Source organism: Meles meles, chromosome 20 (genome assembly GCF_922984935.1).
Source record: "Meles meles chromosome 20, mMelMel3.1 paternal haplotype, whole genome shotgun sequence".
NCBI classification, from domain to species: domain Eukaryota; kingdom Metazoa; phylum Chordata; class Mammalia; order Carnivora; family Mustelidae; genus Meles; species Meles meles.
This window is the reverse complement of record NC_060085.1, coordinates 22,878,541-22,891,102: the sequence shown is the minus strand read 5'-3', so window position 1 is coordinate 22,891,102 and position 12,562 is coordinate 22,878,541. Positions and strand designations below refer to the sequence as shown.

Here is a 12,562-nt window from a genome sequence, read left to right as displayed (position 1 = left end):
AAGGGGCAGCCGATTTCAGATGGGCTTCAAAAGAAGAGACCAGTCCGACTCCATGGCAGCGATGACAAGCTGCGTGTAGGAATCCAGCGTGGGCAGGTCCAAAGAGCCTGTCCCAGAAGGCTGCACATGGCCCCACTCATTAGGACATCATCACTGCCCAGATAACTCGGCCGCCCCAAAACATGCTGGCTCTGGCCCCTGAGGCCCCAGGACAGCCTCTGTTGCCCCAGCATGCCTTCCCGGTGGGGCTAGCGGAAGTGCAAGAGCCCGGGGCCCCCAGACTCTCTGTTCAGAGACTTGCACCGTTTTACTGGGAGGCCCCTGCCTGCTGCCATCGGGTGGTCCTCAGTGAGACGCCCAGTTTAGACAGCACCGCCAGGTCCAGTGACTCCAGCACATGCAAGGGTGCCCAGAAGCTGGCACAGGCCTCTCCCCTGGGCAGTCACCCTGCCCTGGAATCCCACACCACATGCACCCAGAGCCCGCACCACGGGGGCTCCAGACAGGGGCCTACCCGCAATGCAAAAGGACTTTAGTGAGGAAATTCCCACAGTAAAAACAGCAAAAGTACACCAAGTTCACTGCAAATTAAAAAAAAGAAAAAAGAAAGAAAGAAAAAAAGGTGGAGAACGCTCAGGTGAGTCTGGGACAGAGGGCTGGAGTTGGGAAAATATTACACTGAACCATATGAAACTGCCAGCACACTGCTGTTCTTGACGGATGAAAATGGCAATTTTATACGATTCCACCGAATCGTCACAGAGCCTCCCCAGCCTTCCCACGGCCGGCAGGAACCGTCACTTTTGACGGGAGATGCTTCATGGCAAGTCTGCATTCTCTGAATCCTTCTGAGTTGAAGCTTGTTTTCCACCCTCTAACACGTCCTTAAAATGAAGACTAACTTGGAAGACTGAAGTCATGGAGGCAAATATCCAGAAATTTAAAAGCAGGAGTTGTTTTTAATTTCTTTTAAATAATTCTGTATCATTTGCCCCCAAGCCTAACAATATCCATCTAATCACTATAAAAATGTGGGAAGTAAAATAAAACCTTGAAGAACCCTGCTAACAGACTAAGGGGAACGTGTCCCCCATTCAGTTTGACGAGAAGGCAAATTGCCAAAAAAAAAAAAAAAAAAAGAAAGAAAGAAAAGAAAAAAGGGCCGCTTGGGATCAAGTAGAGGCAGGGTGAGTGTCCTTGACCCCTAAGCCCTGTGCATGCATGTGTCCGTGCTCCTCACTGTGGCGACACCGTTAGAGTCACTAAACTGATGGGGTTCTCACTGAGGAGAGAACTGTCAACCATCGTCGCTGGTTGAAAGGCAGAAAAGTGAATGTGAATTTTTAGATTTTTTTTAAACAAAGGTTCAAACAGAAGTTGGTCGGTTTTGTGCTGTTGTTTTCATTAAACACCACCACCAAAATAAAGGAACTCTAAGTACCCCATTCCCTGGCAAAGTTCAGCAAGGTTTCATTTTATAAATGGTTTTGTAAAGAGCCCAAATTCCACAGGAGTCTAACACAAAATACATTTCCCCCCCGTGATGCACACATAAAAACTCAAAATGGTTTAAAGACAGTTGTGGTGAAAATCTCCCCGCTTGTCTCCCCACTCCGAGACGACTGCTCTGACAGTTGTCACGGGTCACGCTGTCCTGGTACGGCAATGAATCCCTCCACTTAGCAAGTCATGGGGGCTCTCGGCTGTCTGCTGTGGGTCTCCAGACTCGGGGGCCTTCACACTCAGTCCACAAACCACATGCGGCAATGGCAACTCTGAGCTCATGCATGGGCGTTACATTTAGGGTACCCCGTCCAAAGGGCACTCCTTTTCTTTGCATAAATGTAAGCCCATCCATTAAAACAGATATAAAATATCTTAACACGAAAAGACCTGGGTTATCTTGCAAATATCATTGCAAGAAAATAGTGTGTTACTATTTCAGGCCACTGAAAACAATTCAGTCCAAGAAACGAAGAGAGATACATTCCCTTCGTAGGATAAATGTTTCTCCTCTGATCTGAGGTCAGGAAAGGTGGAAGAAGGTTCACACAGACTGATGTATCTGTCATCAGACGACAAGTTTCAGAGGATATATTTAAACAGCAGCAAAATGATTTCCAGTCACTATGATGAAGCCAAAATAGGTCCTACATGCATTGAAAGGTTAAAAAGAAACAGCAAAAACAAGTTGAATGGTTACAGGGGGCGGGGGTAAAATTCTTTAGTTAAAAAAAAAGTGTAGCTTGATCACAAAAGGTAAAAAATAAAAATAGTCAAAAGCACTTCACGCTTCTCTGCCGCGTGTCCCACAGGAGCGGGCCCCTGAGACACGCGGTTGTGGAACCTGTTACCTTCAGAACGATCTCAAAGGCAAAAGTGCCAGTGAAGACATAATCTGCATAACCTAGCATCTGGAAGGTAAACAAAGAATTGCAACTATTATTGCTACGGTTGCTTTGGGGTAGATGAGGATCAAGGAAAGAGCCATTACCTTTAACAGGATTTCAACGGTAAAGATGGCTGTAAACGCATAGTCAAAGTAACCCAGTATCTGCAAGGTACAACATGGCAGGCATGAGACACAGGCATCCGGACAAGCGGGGACAGCTGCGTGCCCCCGGGCAGAACCCCCGCATGCAGGCAGACCCCCGTCCGTCCCCCTGAGACAGGTCCGCTGCTGGGGTGGTGGGGGAGGACAGGGGCACCCCCTCCTGGCCAGTTACGGGTCAGCTCTGTGACCAGAGAAGAGCACGAGGGGACACTCACCTCCTCTAATCACGCATGCAGACTGGCTTCCCTGTCTCGGGTCATGGACGGACAGAGGCCCATTTCCACAAGCACTTTATTAACACAACCTTTGCTCATCGGGGCATGGCCCTGGCCGACTGACCAGGTAAACTCGAGTGTTATATGCGATGTTGCCTTTTCCACTGCCTTTTTGGCCGAATGGAACAGGTTGTCATCTAGCTGAGCTTTGGCTTGGTGGGGAAATGTAAACGTCGGTGCAAGTGGCATCCAGTGGGGCCAGAGGTTCCACGCGCCCCTTCCGGTTCCAGCCCATGTCATCAGGGAGTCAGCGCCCTTCCTTCCCTGGGGTGCAGGGCTGGGAAAGCCTCAGTGAAGAGTTTGACTTTACAAGTAAACGTGTGCTTTTACTTTACGAGTAACTTGGAAAGTACAACTCTTGGCCTCTGCTCCATATCTAACACTGCTCTCTCCTGGCACGGGGTTTTTGCTTGGTTTTTACCCAGCTGGGCCCAAGCGAAGAACAGACTGAGCTGGCCTTTGAATTATCAGCCCAGCTCACAAGTCACATCAGATTTCCTGAAAACATCATCTACTCTCCAACTGAGTCCTGCTCAGGGAACACTTCTGGGGTCCCTGGTTCTTCTCAGAGCCATGGGGGAGGGCAGGTGAGGGAGGATGAGGGGGGCAGTGGCCAGAATCTGACTGCTCCACCGAGGCTACTCACAGGGAACCCTTTGCTGCAAAGATGGCGGCCAAGATGCTGCCACTTGCAGAAGCCGTCTTGGCTGCCGTCTTGGCTGCCATTTTGGCTGTTGCTCTTCTTCACAGCCGTGCCCTCCGGCTTCAAGAACACTGAAGAGATCAGAACCAGAGGGACTGTGGAGAGACCACCCCCAACCCCCTGCCCAGACCAACTTCCTTCAGGTAACAGAGGAGGGTGACGGGGAAGGGTCAGGGAGCAGCTGCTCAAGCCGCGCAGCCAGGAACCTCCATCCTCAAGGAGTGGGATCTGCGGAGCGCTAGCCAAGAGCCCCAGGGCCAGTGATGCGAGTCGGGGCTCCAACCCAGGGGAGTCCTTGATAGCTCCACCACGGTAAAGGCAGGGGCCCCACTGCAAAGGCCAACTGTCTTAGCTTAAGTTCCCCACAGGGCAGTCATTGCCCCAATGGCTTCTGTTTTGAGATTTCTACATTTTGCCAGACACTTTTTGTATACTTGTGCTTCTAGCCAGGCAATGAAGGTGTTTCCAGCACACTGCAAGCCCCCGGCTCTTCCTCCATCCTAGGTCACAGCAGGACTGTTCATGTTAGAACTACCCACATAGCCAAGGCTGACACCGTGGCCCCCACACCAGCAATCCAGCTTGGTGCCGGAGGCCAGAGCTCCTGGATCCAAGCTGTTCTTTCCTCATTCATCCCACTTCCACTAATAACTCAGCAAAGGTTAAAACAACAACAACAAGGGCACTGCTTAAGTCCACTTACACGGGGGCATCTAAAGTAGCCAAAGCCTTAGTTGGAAAGAAGAAGGGAGGTTGTCGGGGCTGGGGGAAGGAGAAATGGGGAGGCGATCAATGGGTGTCAAGTTTCAGTCACGTAAGATGAGTAAGTTCTGGAGACCTGCTCTACAGCTACTGCCTACCGTTAAGAATGCTGGCTCATACACTTAATTTATCAAGGGGGTAGATCTCATGTTAAGCATTCTTACCACAGTAAACACTGTAGTAGTTTGCAAGCACTACATGTACACCTATGTGTATCTGTTTAAAAAGAATAACATTCTTGGGAAAAGGGCAGGGAAATAAACTCATGGGGTGGTAATTACAATAAAAAATGAGAACCCGAGGTCCCATGTAAATGAACTCCTTGTCAGTCTATGTTCTAGACTAGCTCCTGACCCACACTCTGTCAATAATGGCATTTTTTTTTTTCCCAAACAGCTTCTCCCCCTTGTGCTTCATTTCCATGATGGACCTCAAAGACACCGAGGTCTTCATTCCATTTAAACACTGAGCTAGAGACAGCCTCAATGTCTCTAACACAAGCCCTGACCTGTGAGTGCAGATTTGGGACGGGTGCAGGGTCTTCCTTTTCGCATCAACACCAACATGCCCTAGAGGGGAGTTGTTCTAAAATCTGCATATCAGAGTGCCCACCTGTTACCAGTCTGATAGATTCAGGTTGCTAGGCTGCAAACCAACAGCCCTGGACATGAAAAGATATGACACAAGGCTTGATGGTCACAACAAAAATCCTGGGAGGCCGATCTGGGGATTTGTTTTAATCCTCAAAATCTCTAAAAATCTGATGACCACAGAGAGGTACTAACCAGGCAAGGCAACAGTGCCCACGGCCTCGCATGCCTACGGGCTTCCCTCTCCTGGGTTTCCTGATAATGGCCTGAAACTGCACTATGGGATCCACACCAGAGCAGGCAACAGACTACAGGTCTTCCGAAGCTTTGGAGCATTCTCAGTCTTTGGACTATTCTCAGTGCTGGATGAGCTGAACTGTTAAGATGGGACAGCTCAGGCAAGAACTATTTTAGATACCGTTTCCGAGCAGCCCAGAACAGAAAACTTAGCTGCTGACTTGTTTTCTTTGTAAAACCGCCTCTTGGCCCCACCAGAACACAGTTCTTCCTCCCTACTGCACCATGGGATTCCACGTGCCATTGGCCCCCTAACTTATGTTTCCCCCAGTGATGAGACCAAGTGGTCCCATGTGGGCTAGACGTCTTCCCACCAACCTTAAATACGAGCTTCTGGGCACACGACATACCTGGTTCCATTTCTCTTTTCTCTCCTGTTGGATGTTTCCAACGGGGCAGAAATATCAAGATAGGTGTAGATGGGATTTGGCCAGGGAGGGGGAAAGAGGGGCCAAAATGTTGGCAGCAAGGGACCAAGAGAAGGAGATGCGGGGCTCCAGAATGCACTGTGAGTCACCGCAGAGTATTTAAGAGGAAAGGTAGGAGACAGGATTCAAACCAGGCTTGTCCTGCTAAAACACAACCCCCCTGGCATGCACGGCCCTTAATACCAGCTGCCTCTGGGTAAACGAGAGGCCGCCTCTAGCCTTCAGCCCTGCCTGAGTGACGGCCCCTGCCAGAGAGACCAGGGCTCGTCCCAGCGGATAACCCGCCCGCCCACCCCTGCTCAGGGCTTACAGTGTTCCTGAAGGAGTGGCTGCGGATGGGGTCCTCGGCGGCAAGGGCGGCGCTGCTGAGCATGATGAAGACGAGGATGAGGTTGGTGAAGATGTGGTGGTTGATGAGTTTGTGGCAGCCCACGCGGATCCTGTAGGGAAAGCCGTTGCATGGACACAGCCCTAGGTGGGGCCGGTGCCTTCTGTGTGCTGGGACTACTTGGCGGTGACAGGTCAGGCAAAGGACAATGGTCTGCTGTGCTGCCTGTGGCCCAACCTGGCCAACCCTAGTCACCCGACCGTGAGCCCCTGGAAAGTCCCAGAACGCAGACCCCAAGGGCCCACAGTGCTACAGCTCTGTGTGTGGGCTTCCTGGAGACATCAGTCATCAAGTCCTTAAAAGTGGGGATTATTGTCAGGCTGGAAGTGGAGAAACTCAAGGCTTACGCATTTGAAATTTCTTAAGGTGATGCAGCCAGTAGGGACTGAGGGAAATTCCCACACCAGTCAGGGACAGTTCCCCCTACCTGTGGCTTCCTATCCTCTCCTTAGGAAGGAACCTGAGCACAGAGCTCATTGCTGCAGCTCACACGGAGAGCAATGGCTGAAACTTCCAGCCAGAAAATAAAGAAGTCATGGGGATGAACAGTACAGCACAGGGACTCTCATCAATAACACAGTCATGACGTCATCATGGTGAGCACCATGTAATGGACAGACTTGTCAAATCACTATGTTGTATGCCTGAAACCAACACGATACTATATGTCAACTATACTTTGGTTAAAATTAAAAATTAAAATCTTATACTGCTGCCTGGCTGTATGAAAAGGACTAGTAGATGGGCTTGGTAAAATCTCCTGTTTTGTGGAGGTTCTAAGTGTTTTTTTGTTTTCTTTTTTAAGATTTCATTTAGTCATTTGTCAGAGAGACAGAAGGAGAGAACATAAGCAAGGGGAGCAGCAGGCAGAGGGAGAGAACATAAGCAAGGGGAGCAGCAGGCAGAGGGAGAGAGAGAAGCAGGCTCCCCACTGAGCAGAGAGCCCGATAAGGGACTCAATCCCAGGACCCTGGGATCATGACCTGAGCCGAAGGCAGATGCTTAAGTGACTGAGCCACCCAGGCACCTCTTTTGTTTTTGTTTTTAAACATTGGAGCTGACCCCCAAGCACACCTGAGAACGTGGAGTGAAAGTTGCATCACGCAGGAATTGAACAAGGATTTTACGCACCACGTGACGGCGTCTTCAGGGTCCTGCCGTCCTTGACGTCCCACGGGCTAGTTAGTACCAGACTACCCTTGACCTCAACTTTTCACTTTAGAATTTAAAGATGTTATTTTTAGCCTGTAGAATACATGTTTGTTTTCTCTTGAAAATATTTTCCTTTTTCACCTTCAAAACTGGACTCAACTTTATGAGAAACCTCCCTTTGGGAGCTGCTTCGTGCAGGGATATGCCCTGCGGCGGGGGGTTGGCGGGGGGAGCTTGCAAACTGTTAGCAGATGAGTCTGAGGAACACATCCCAAGACAGTGAGTGCAGGAGTGTTCACAGCTTTGGGGGGTGGGGGGTGGAAATCAATCCATTCCTTCAATATATGTAGATCCAGTGAGCTGTGGGTTTCAGTAATATCAATCGAATACCTTTTTTTTTTTTTTTAAAGAGACATCCAGGGATGCCTGGGTGGCTCAGTCAGTTAAGCATCTGTCTTTGGCTCAGGTCACAATCCCGGGATCCTTGGATCGAGTCCCAGGTCAGGCTCCCTGCTCAGCGTAGAGTCTACTTCTCCCTTTGTCTCTCCCTCCTGCTCATGCTCTAAGTAAATAAAATCTTTTTTTAAAAAATAAAGAGACACCCAAACTCTCAATAGTGATGAATTATAAAAACTACCATCAAATCCTCAAGTTACTAAGGACAGCAGCCTCACTTCCCACCTGTGTCTCCCTGGGGACTGTGAATTCCACAGAGTTCTTCTCTGACAGCCAAGAACTGCTTCTATAATTCTAGAAACTTTTCCAGAAGCCATTCATTCCCCCCGGTATGCCATCTGTCTCAGATGACTTAAAACCTAGAAACCAGCTAGTAAATAAATGTCATCCTTTTGCGTTACTTGTAAGGACCGCACTCCTGGTGAGCACCTTGCCATTTTAACATGAGAAATGCTATTTTAAGCAGGATATCATCGAGCTGAGTTGAATAGCTACCACCTATAAATATAAAATATCATTGAGCAATATCCCTTTATTGCCATAGAACTCAACAGGGACCAGTGATTCACTGAACTGGATTGCAGGATGAAGATTCTGCATGGAACTTGGCCACAAAATTCTCATCCCCAAGGAATCTCAACAAAAGGACCCACCCATGAAGGAAGGGTCCTTTGGATTGGAAAACACTTCACGGGTGACAACCCATGGACACCTGAGCCGTGGGCTCTGGCCAGCACAGGGGCCAAAGGGGAGGAGAATCTGGAAGGGTGTGCGTCCCAGGGGCTGGTCATGCTCCTAAAAGCACCTCCATCCAGGAACGGGACAGGCAGAAGAGACAAAGGACAAAGGCAAGGCTGGAGGAAGACAGGGGTCAGAGACGATCCAGGGACTCCAACACATACGCACAGAAGGGGGATGGGAACCACACTCTTACAGCCTATCTCCAGCAAACCCCCCACCCCCACCCCCAAGCAATCTGCAGGGTAACAGGGAGACACAGCAGCAATGAAATTAGAAACTGGGTATTTACGGGTTGGTCTTGCTCAGAATGAAGAACGCACTCCCTTCAGGAATGGGGGCGATTTTCTCCTTCATGTTCAGCTCTGAGATTCTGCGAGGACGGGGGCCAGCAGGGACCTCGGGTTCATCCTCCTCCTCCTCCTCTTCCTCTTCCCCTACTTTAAATGAGACACCTTTTGTACAGGCATGAAATAATGATCGCATTGGGGGGTTGAATGACTGTTTGCCATTTCACATGGAGAGTAAACCTTCACATCTATCAGCTTGCATTGAATCAAAACCCTTCTGAATACGGACTGAGTGCGCTGGGGGGCCTGAGAAGTGTGCCTGTCTGTGACTGAGTGCAGTTCTGGGAAGGAGGTTCCTAGCAGTTCCAGGTCTGAGCACAGGCAGAGGGTAATCTGCAGTGGGATTGTGACTGCCAGCCCACCAGCACCCCCTTCTCCCCATTGGCCTGGCTCCACTTCAGGCTGAAAAACTGTGTGTGAGACTTCAAGCGACACAGGACCATCACTCCCCACACCCCGTCCCCTGCAGTCCCTGCTACTTCAGCCAATAAGAGCACCAGCCAATGTGAAAGGGTCAGGTGAGCGGTGCTAACGGTAGGAATGGCTGGTTGTCCTCTAGAGAGATTTCCCAGAAGAGAGGCTTGCCTATATCCACTCTCATTTTCTCTCCCCACCTGGAACTAGGTTTACGTAAGCTACTTGGGTGCCCAAGAGAAAAAAAAGCAGGGCTAACTGTTCTGCAAGGGGCCTGGACCCGTGGTCTCGGCATCCTCCCTGCCCACCAGCACCTCAGCTGGCCTGGCCAGCCACAGACTGAGCTCCTGATCATGGCATGGTAGCAAAGCCACATCATCCGTGAACGAGAGCCTGTCACTGGCCTCTGCAACCGTACCTGGCACATCACAAGGTGGGTAGGGGTCCTTGTCTTCATCCTCTTCTCGATAGTCATCAATTGTAACCTAGGGGATGACAGAGAGATCTTGGGAGGAGGGGAGACTCTGACTTCAATGCATGGCAGAGGACCCAGGTGAAGACTCAGCCCTGCCGTTCAGCACAGAGAGAGACGCTCTCTCCAACGTGCACACGGACAGGTGTCTCCAGTGATGACTCTGCTTCAGACAGAACTCTGAGGGCAGAGGAGGAGAAAACGAGTATAACCCCTACCCGACCGTGGCTGGCAGCACCATCCACGCCCCCCTCTACCCAGCACTGTCCTGCACACTGCGTGGTAACCGCACAGCAGATTCCTGTCTCCCTGCTAGGATGCGAGTTCCATGCACGCAGGGACCTCATTGGTCTTCTTCGTTGCTGAGCTCCAGTATCTGCCACACAGTAACCGCTCAAGATCAAGAACAAGTAACTACTTAAGGAACAAATGAATGAATGAAAAATCCAGAGCTGTCACGAGTGGGATGAAGTTTGACACTACAGCCCTGAGCACCCAGATCCCTGATCCCAAGATTCCTTCTGGAGGCAGACATCTATTAACAATCCTCAATTTTAGCCCCCAGTGAGAAGATACTGACAAGGTCAGGTCTGACAACACAATTCCAATAAAGAAAAAAAAATAAGTGGTCCCCCCAGTCAAATACTTATCATGCTAGTTATCTGGTGAAACACTGATCAATCACCAGTGAGCTGCCTAAATTCACTCAGAATCCCTCTGGGAAGCCAATGTCTATAATGGTGTGCAACACTAACACCAAAACATCATACGGGATACTTCTCATGGAATAAATGGGACATTTATGATGAGATCAACAGATTCATTTTGAAACAAAAAGCAGAGAACTGTTGCGAGACATATACCTTATTATCACTGTTGGCTATCTGGTTGACTTCCGGTTTGTTGTTCTTTTTATTCTCCAGGCTCTCTTTTCTACAGAGGAAAGAACACAAGAAACCGAATAACTGTACTGCTATGTACAAAAATGCTAATCCAGATTCGGAATCCACAGTGGCCTGATGAAGGACAGAATTTAACTAGAAACAACTCTAACAGCGAGAACATAGCACAACCCACACTCAGAGCTTCCTGTTCCCCTCGGTGCGCTGGATTCATTACACAGATCACCTTATTAAAATTCCCCGGTGAGAGCTCATCAGCACCGAACGCATCATTTATTTTATGACACCAAAATTAACCACAGGGATTCTTTAAGCATGGGGCCACGTGACTCCTACACTTAGCTGTGAGGGAAGGAGAGCCGAGGGCCCGGATTTTGCCCGAGATTCCATCCTCAGGTGAAAACAGGATTACCTGGCAATCTTTTTCCTCTCCTTCTCTTCAGCTTCCTCTTTCTGGGCAGTATTCAAACTTTCAGCATCCGCCAGATTGTCTACAGCAATGGCCAAGAAGACGTTCAGTAGGATATCTAGTTTGAACATATTAAGGGAACAACACAAATTCTAAATGCAACTACTGGTGGCCGACGATAGCAACGTCACACCCCTCTGTGCTCTGGAAGGCTGGTAACAGGTGACTGTCCCCTGAGTGCTGTATTCATTTGGTAAGACCAGAAGTCCAGCGCCTGCTTAAAAAAACCAAACCAAACCAACAAAAACAAAACACCCCAGAAACCTGTAGAAGACCGTCTGGAAAGAAGCAAAATTAAGATCCACCTAAAATGCATGAACACCTACAAACTTCAACATTTCCCTTTATAGGCAGGGGTGTGTGTGTGTGTGTGTGTGTGTGTGTGTGTGTGTGTGTGCTTGCACAAACACGTGTGTTTCTGTACAGCAAAGTATTCCCAGCTATCATACACACTGCATGAAACAATCCATTACATGAACATGGTGTTGTTATGTGCTTTGAATTTTGCTTTGTGCATTTTGTTTTTTTAAAACACACATGTACCCATAACATATATATCCAGTGCATGCTTTCCCAAATAGACCCTTTTAAAGGCTACGCGTTATGCAAGATGATGACTGCACAAATCAGTCTGAGTCCTTCTCATCTGAAATGGTCTTCAAAGTCTGCGGATACTCATTCATTCATTCCCCCTACAAACGCTGATGTACTGCCAGATGGTGCCCACCTGTTCTTTTGAATGGCCCCACTATAGCTATATCTTTGTGGTGGTTGCATTTTATTTTTTCAGATCCTAAGAGTCAGGTGACTGAACAAGCTATCAAGTTTTTGGCTCTTACTATAATGTTATATGTGTGGTTTCCTGTGATAGAAAAAAAAAAAGTAATTCTGAACAAGTTTCCCAAATCTCCTGGAAGATTCCTGTTTCCTATTCACCAGCAGTTAAGTACATTTTTGAGAAGTGCAGGGATCAGAGGAACATAAGTCAAGATGGCTCCTTCTGGGACAATGCTTTCTCCCTGCTGATGCATGGTCATCTGTGTGCAAGACTATGGGAGTCCAGAAACCCCAGGCCCTGTGCAATCTGAAATCTCAGCCGGGTAACACAAGTGTAACCTAACAAGGGACTGATGTGAGATAGCTTCCGGGGGTATCATGCTTGACGAATCTATTCAAGTCTTTAAAGAGGATAGAAACATGAATAAGTTGTATTAAAACTTTCAAAAAGCCTTTGATATGTTAGATTATGCATTAAGCAGAGCCGTAATGAGCCTGTAATGAGTCTGCCTTGGGCTGGGTGAGGGTTTGGTAACACAAGCTCTCCTCTGATACATGCGGGACAATGGTGGCTCAGGTAGGGATCAGTGCAGGACTAACGGTATGGAGAATTCCTACCAATGATCTCAGTGAAGAAATCATGTATCCTTAGTCTTGCATGGACACCAGACTCTTCTGAGTATTGGAAGGCACATCCAGAGTAATAAACCACAGGAAAATCTTGCAAGTTTGTAACAGACAATTTCCAAGAGCAGACACCCATCATCTGTATTGAGAGGCATTACCCAGACCCTCTCAAAGAGTGGCGGGGTCTGGAATTCATTCAGAAAGATGT

The 12,562-nt window shown here is 48.7% G+C and overlaps 1 protein-coding gene across 7 annotated transcripts in view; it reads right to left on the bottom strand.

Moving 5' to 3' along the window:
• CACNA1D (calcium voltage-gated channel subunit alpha1 D) overlaps nucleotides 1–12,562 on the bottom strand; it is a 296,933-nt gene that overhangs the window by 64,172 nt on the left and 220,199 nt on the right. For all 7 annotated transcript variants that reach the window (XM_045990264.1, XM_045990266.1, XM_045990269.1 and 4 more), the window contains 6 exons: nucleotides 10,894–11,008; nucleotides 10,443–10,512; nucleotides 9,526–9,592; nucleotides 8,636–8,783; nucleotides 5,920–6,049; nucleotides 2,495–2,554 (listed from right to left, as the gene is read on the bottom strand). In XM_045990264.1, coding sequence (XP_045846220.1) covers nucleotides 2,495–2,554; nucleotides 5,920–6,049; nucleotides 8,636–8,783; nucleotides 9,526–9,592; nucleotides 10,443–10,512; nucleotides 10,894–11,008 — 590 coding nt within the window. The remainder of the gene's footprint in view (nucleotides 1–2,494; nucleotides 2,555–5,919; nucleotides 6,050–8,635; nucleotides 8,784–9,525; nucleotides 9,593–10,442; nucleotides 10,513–10,893; nucleotides 11,009–12,562) is intronic.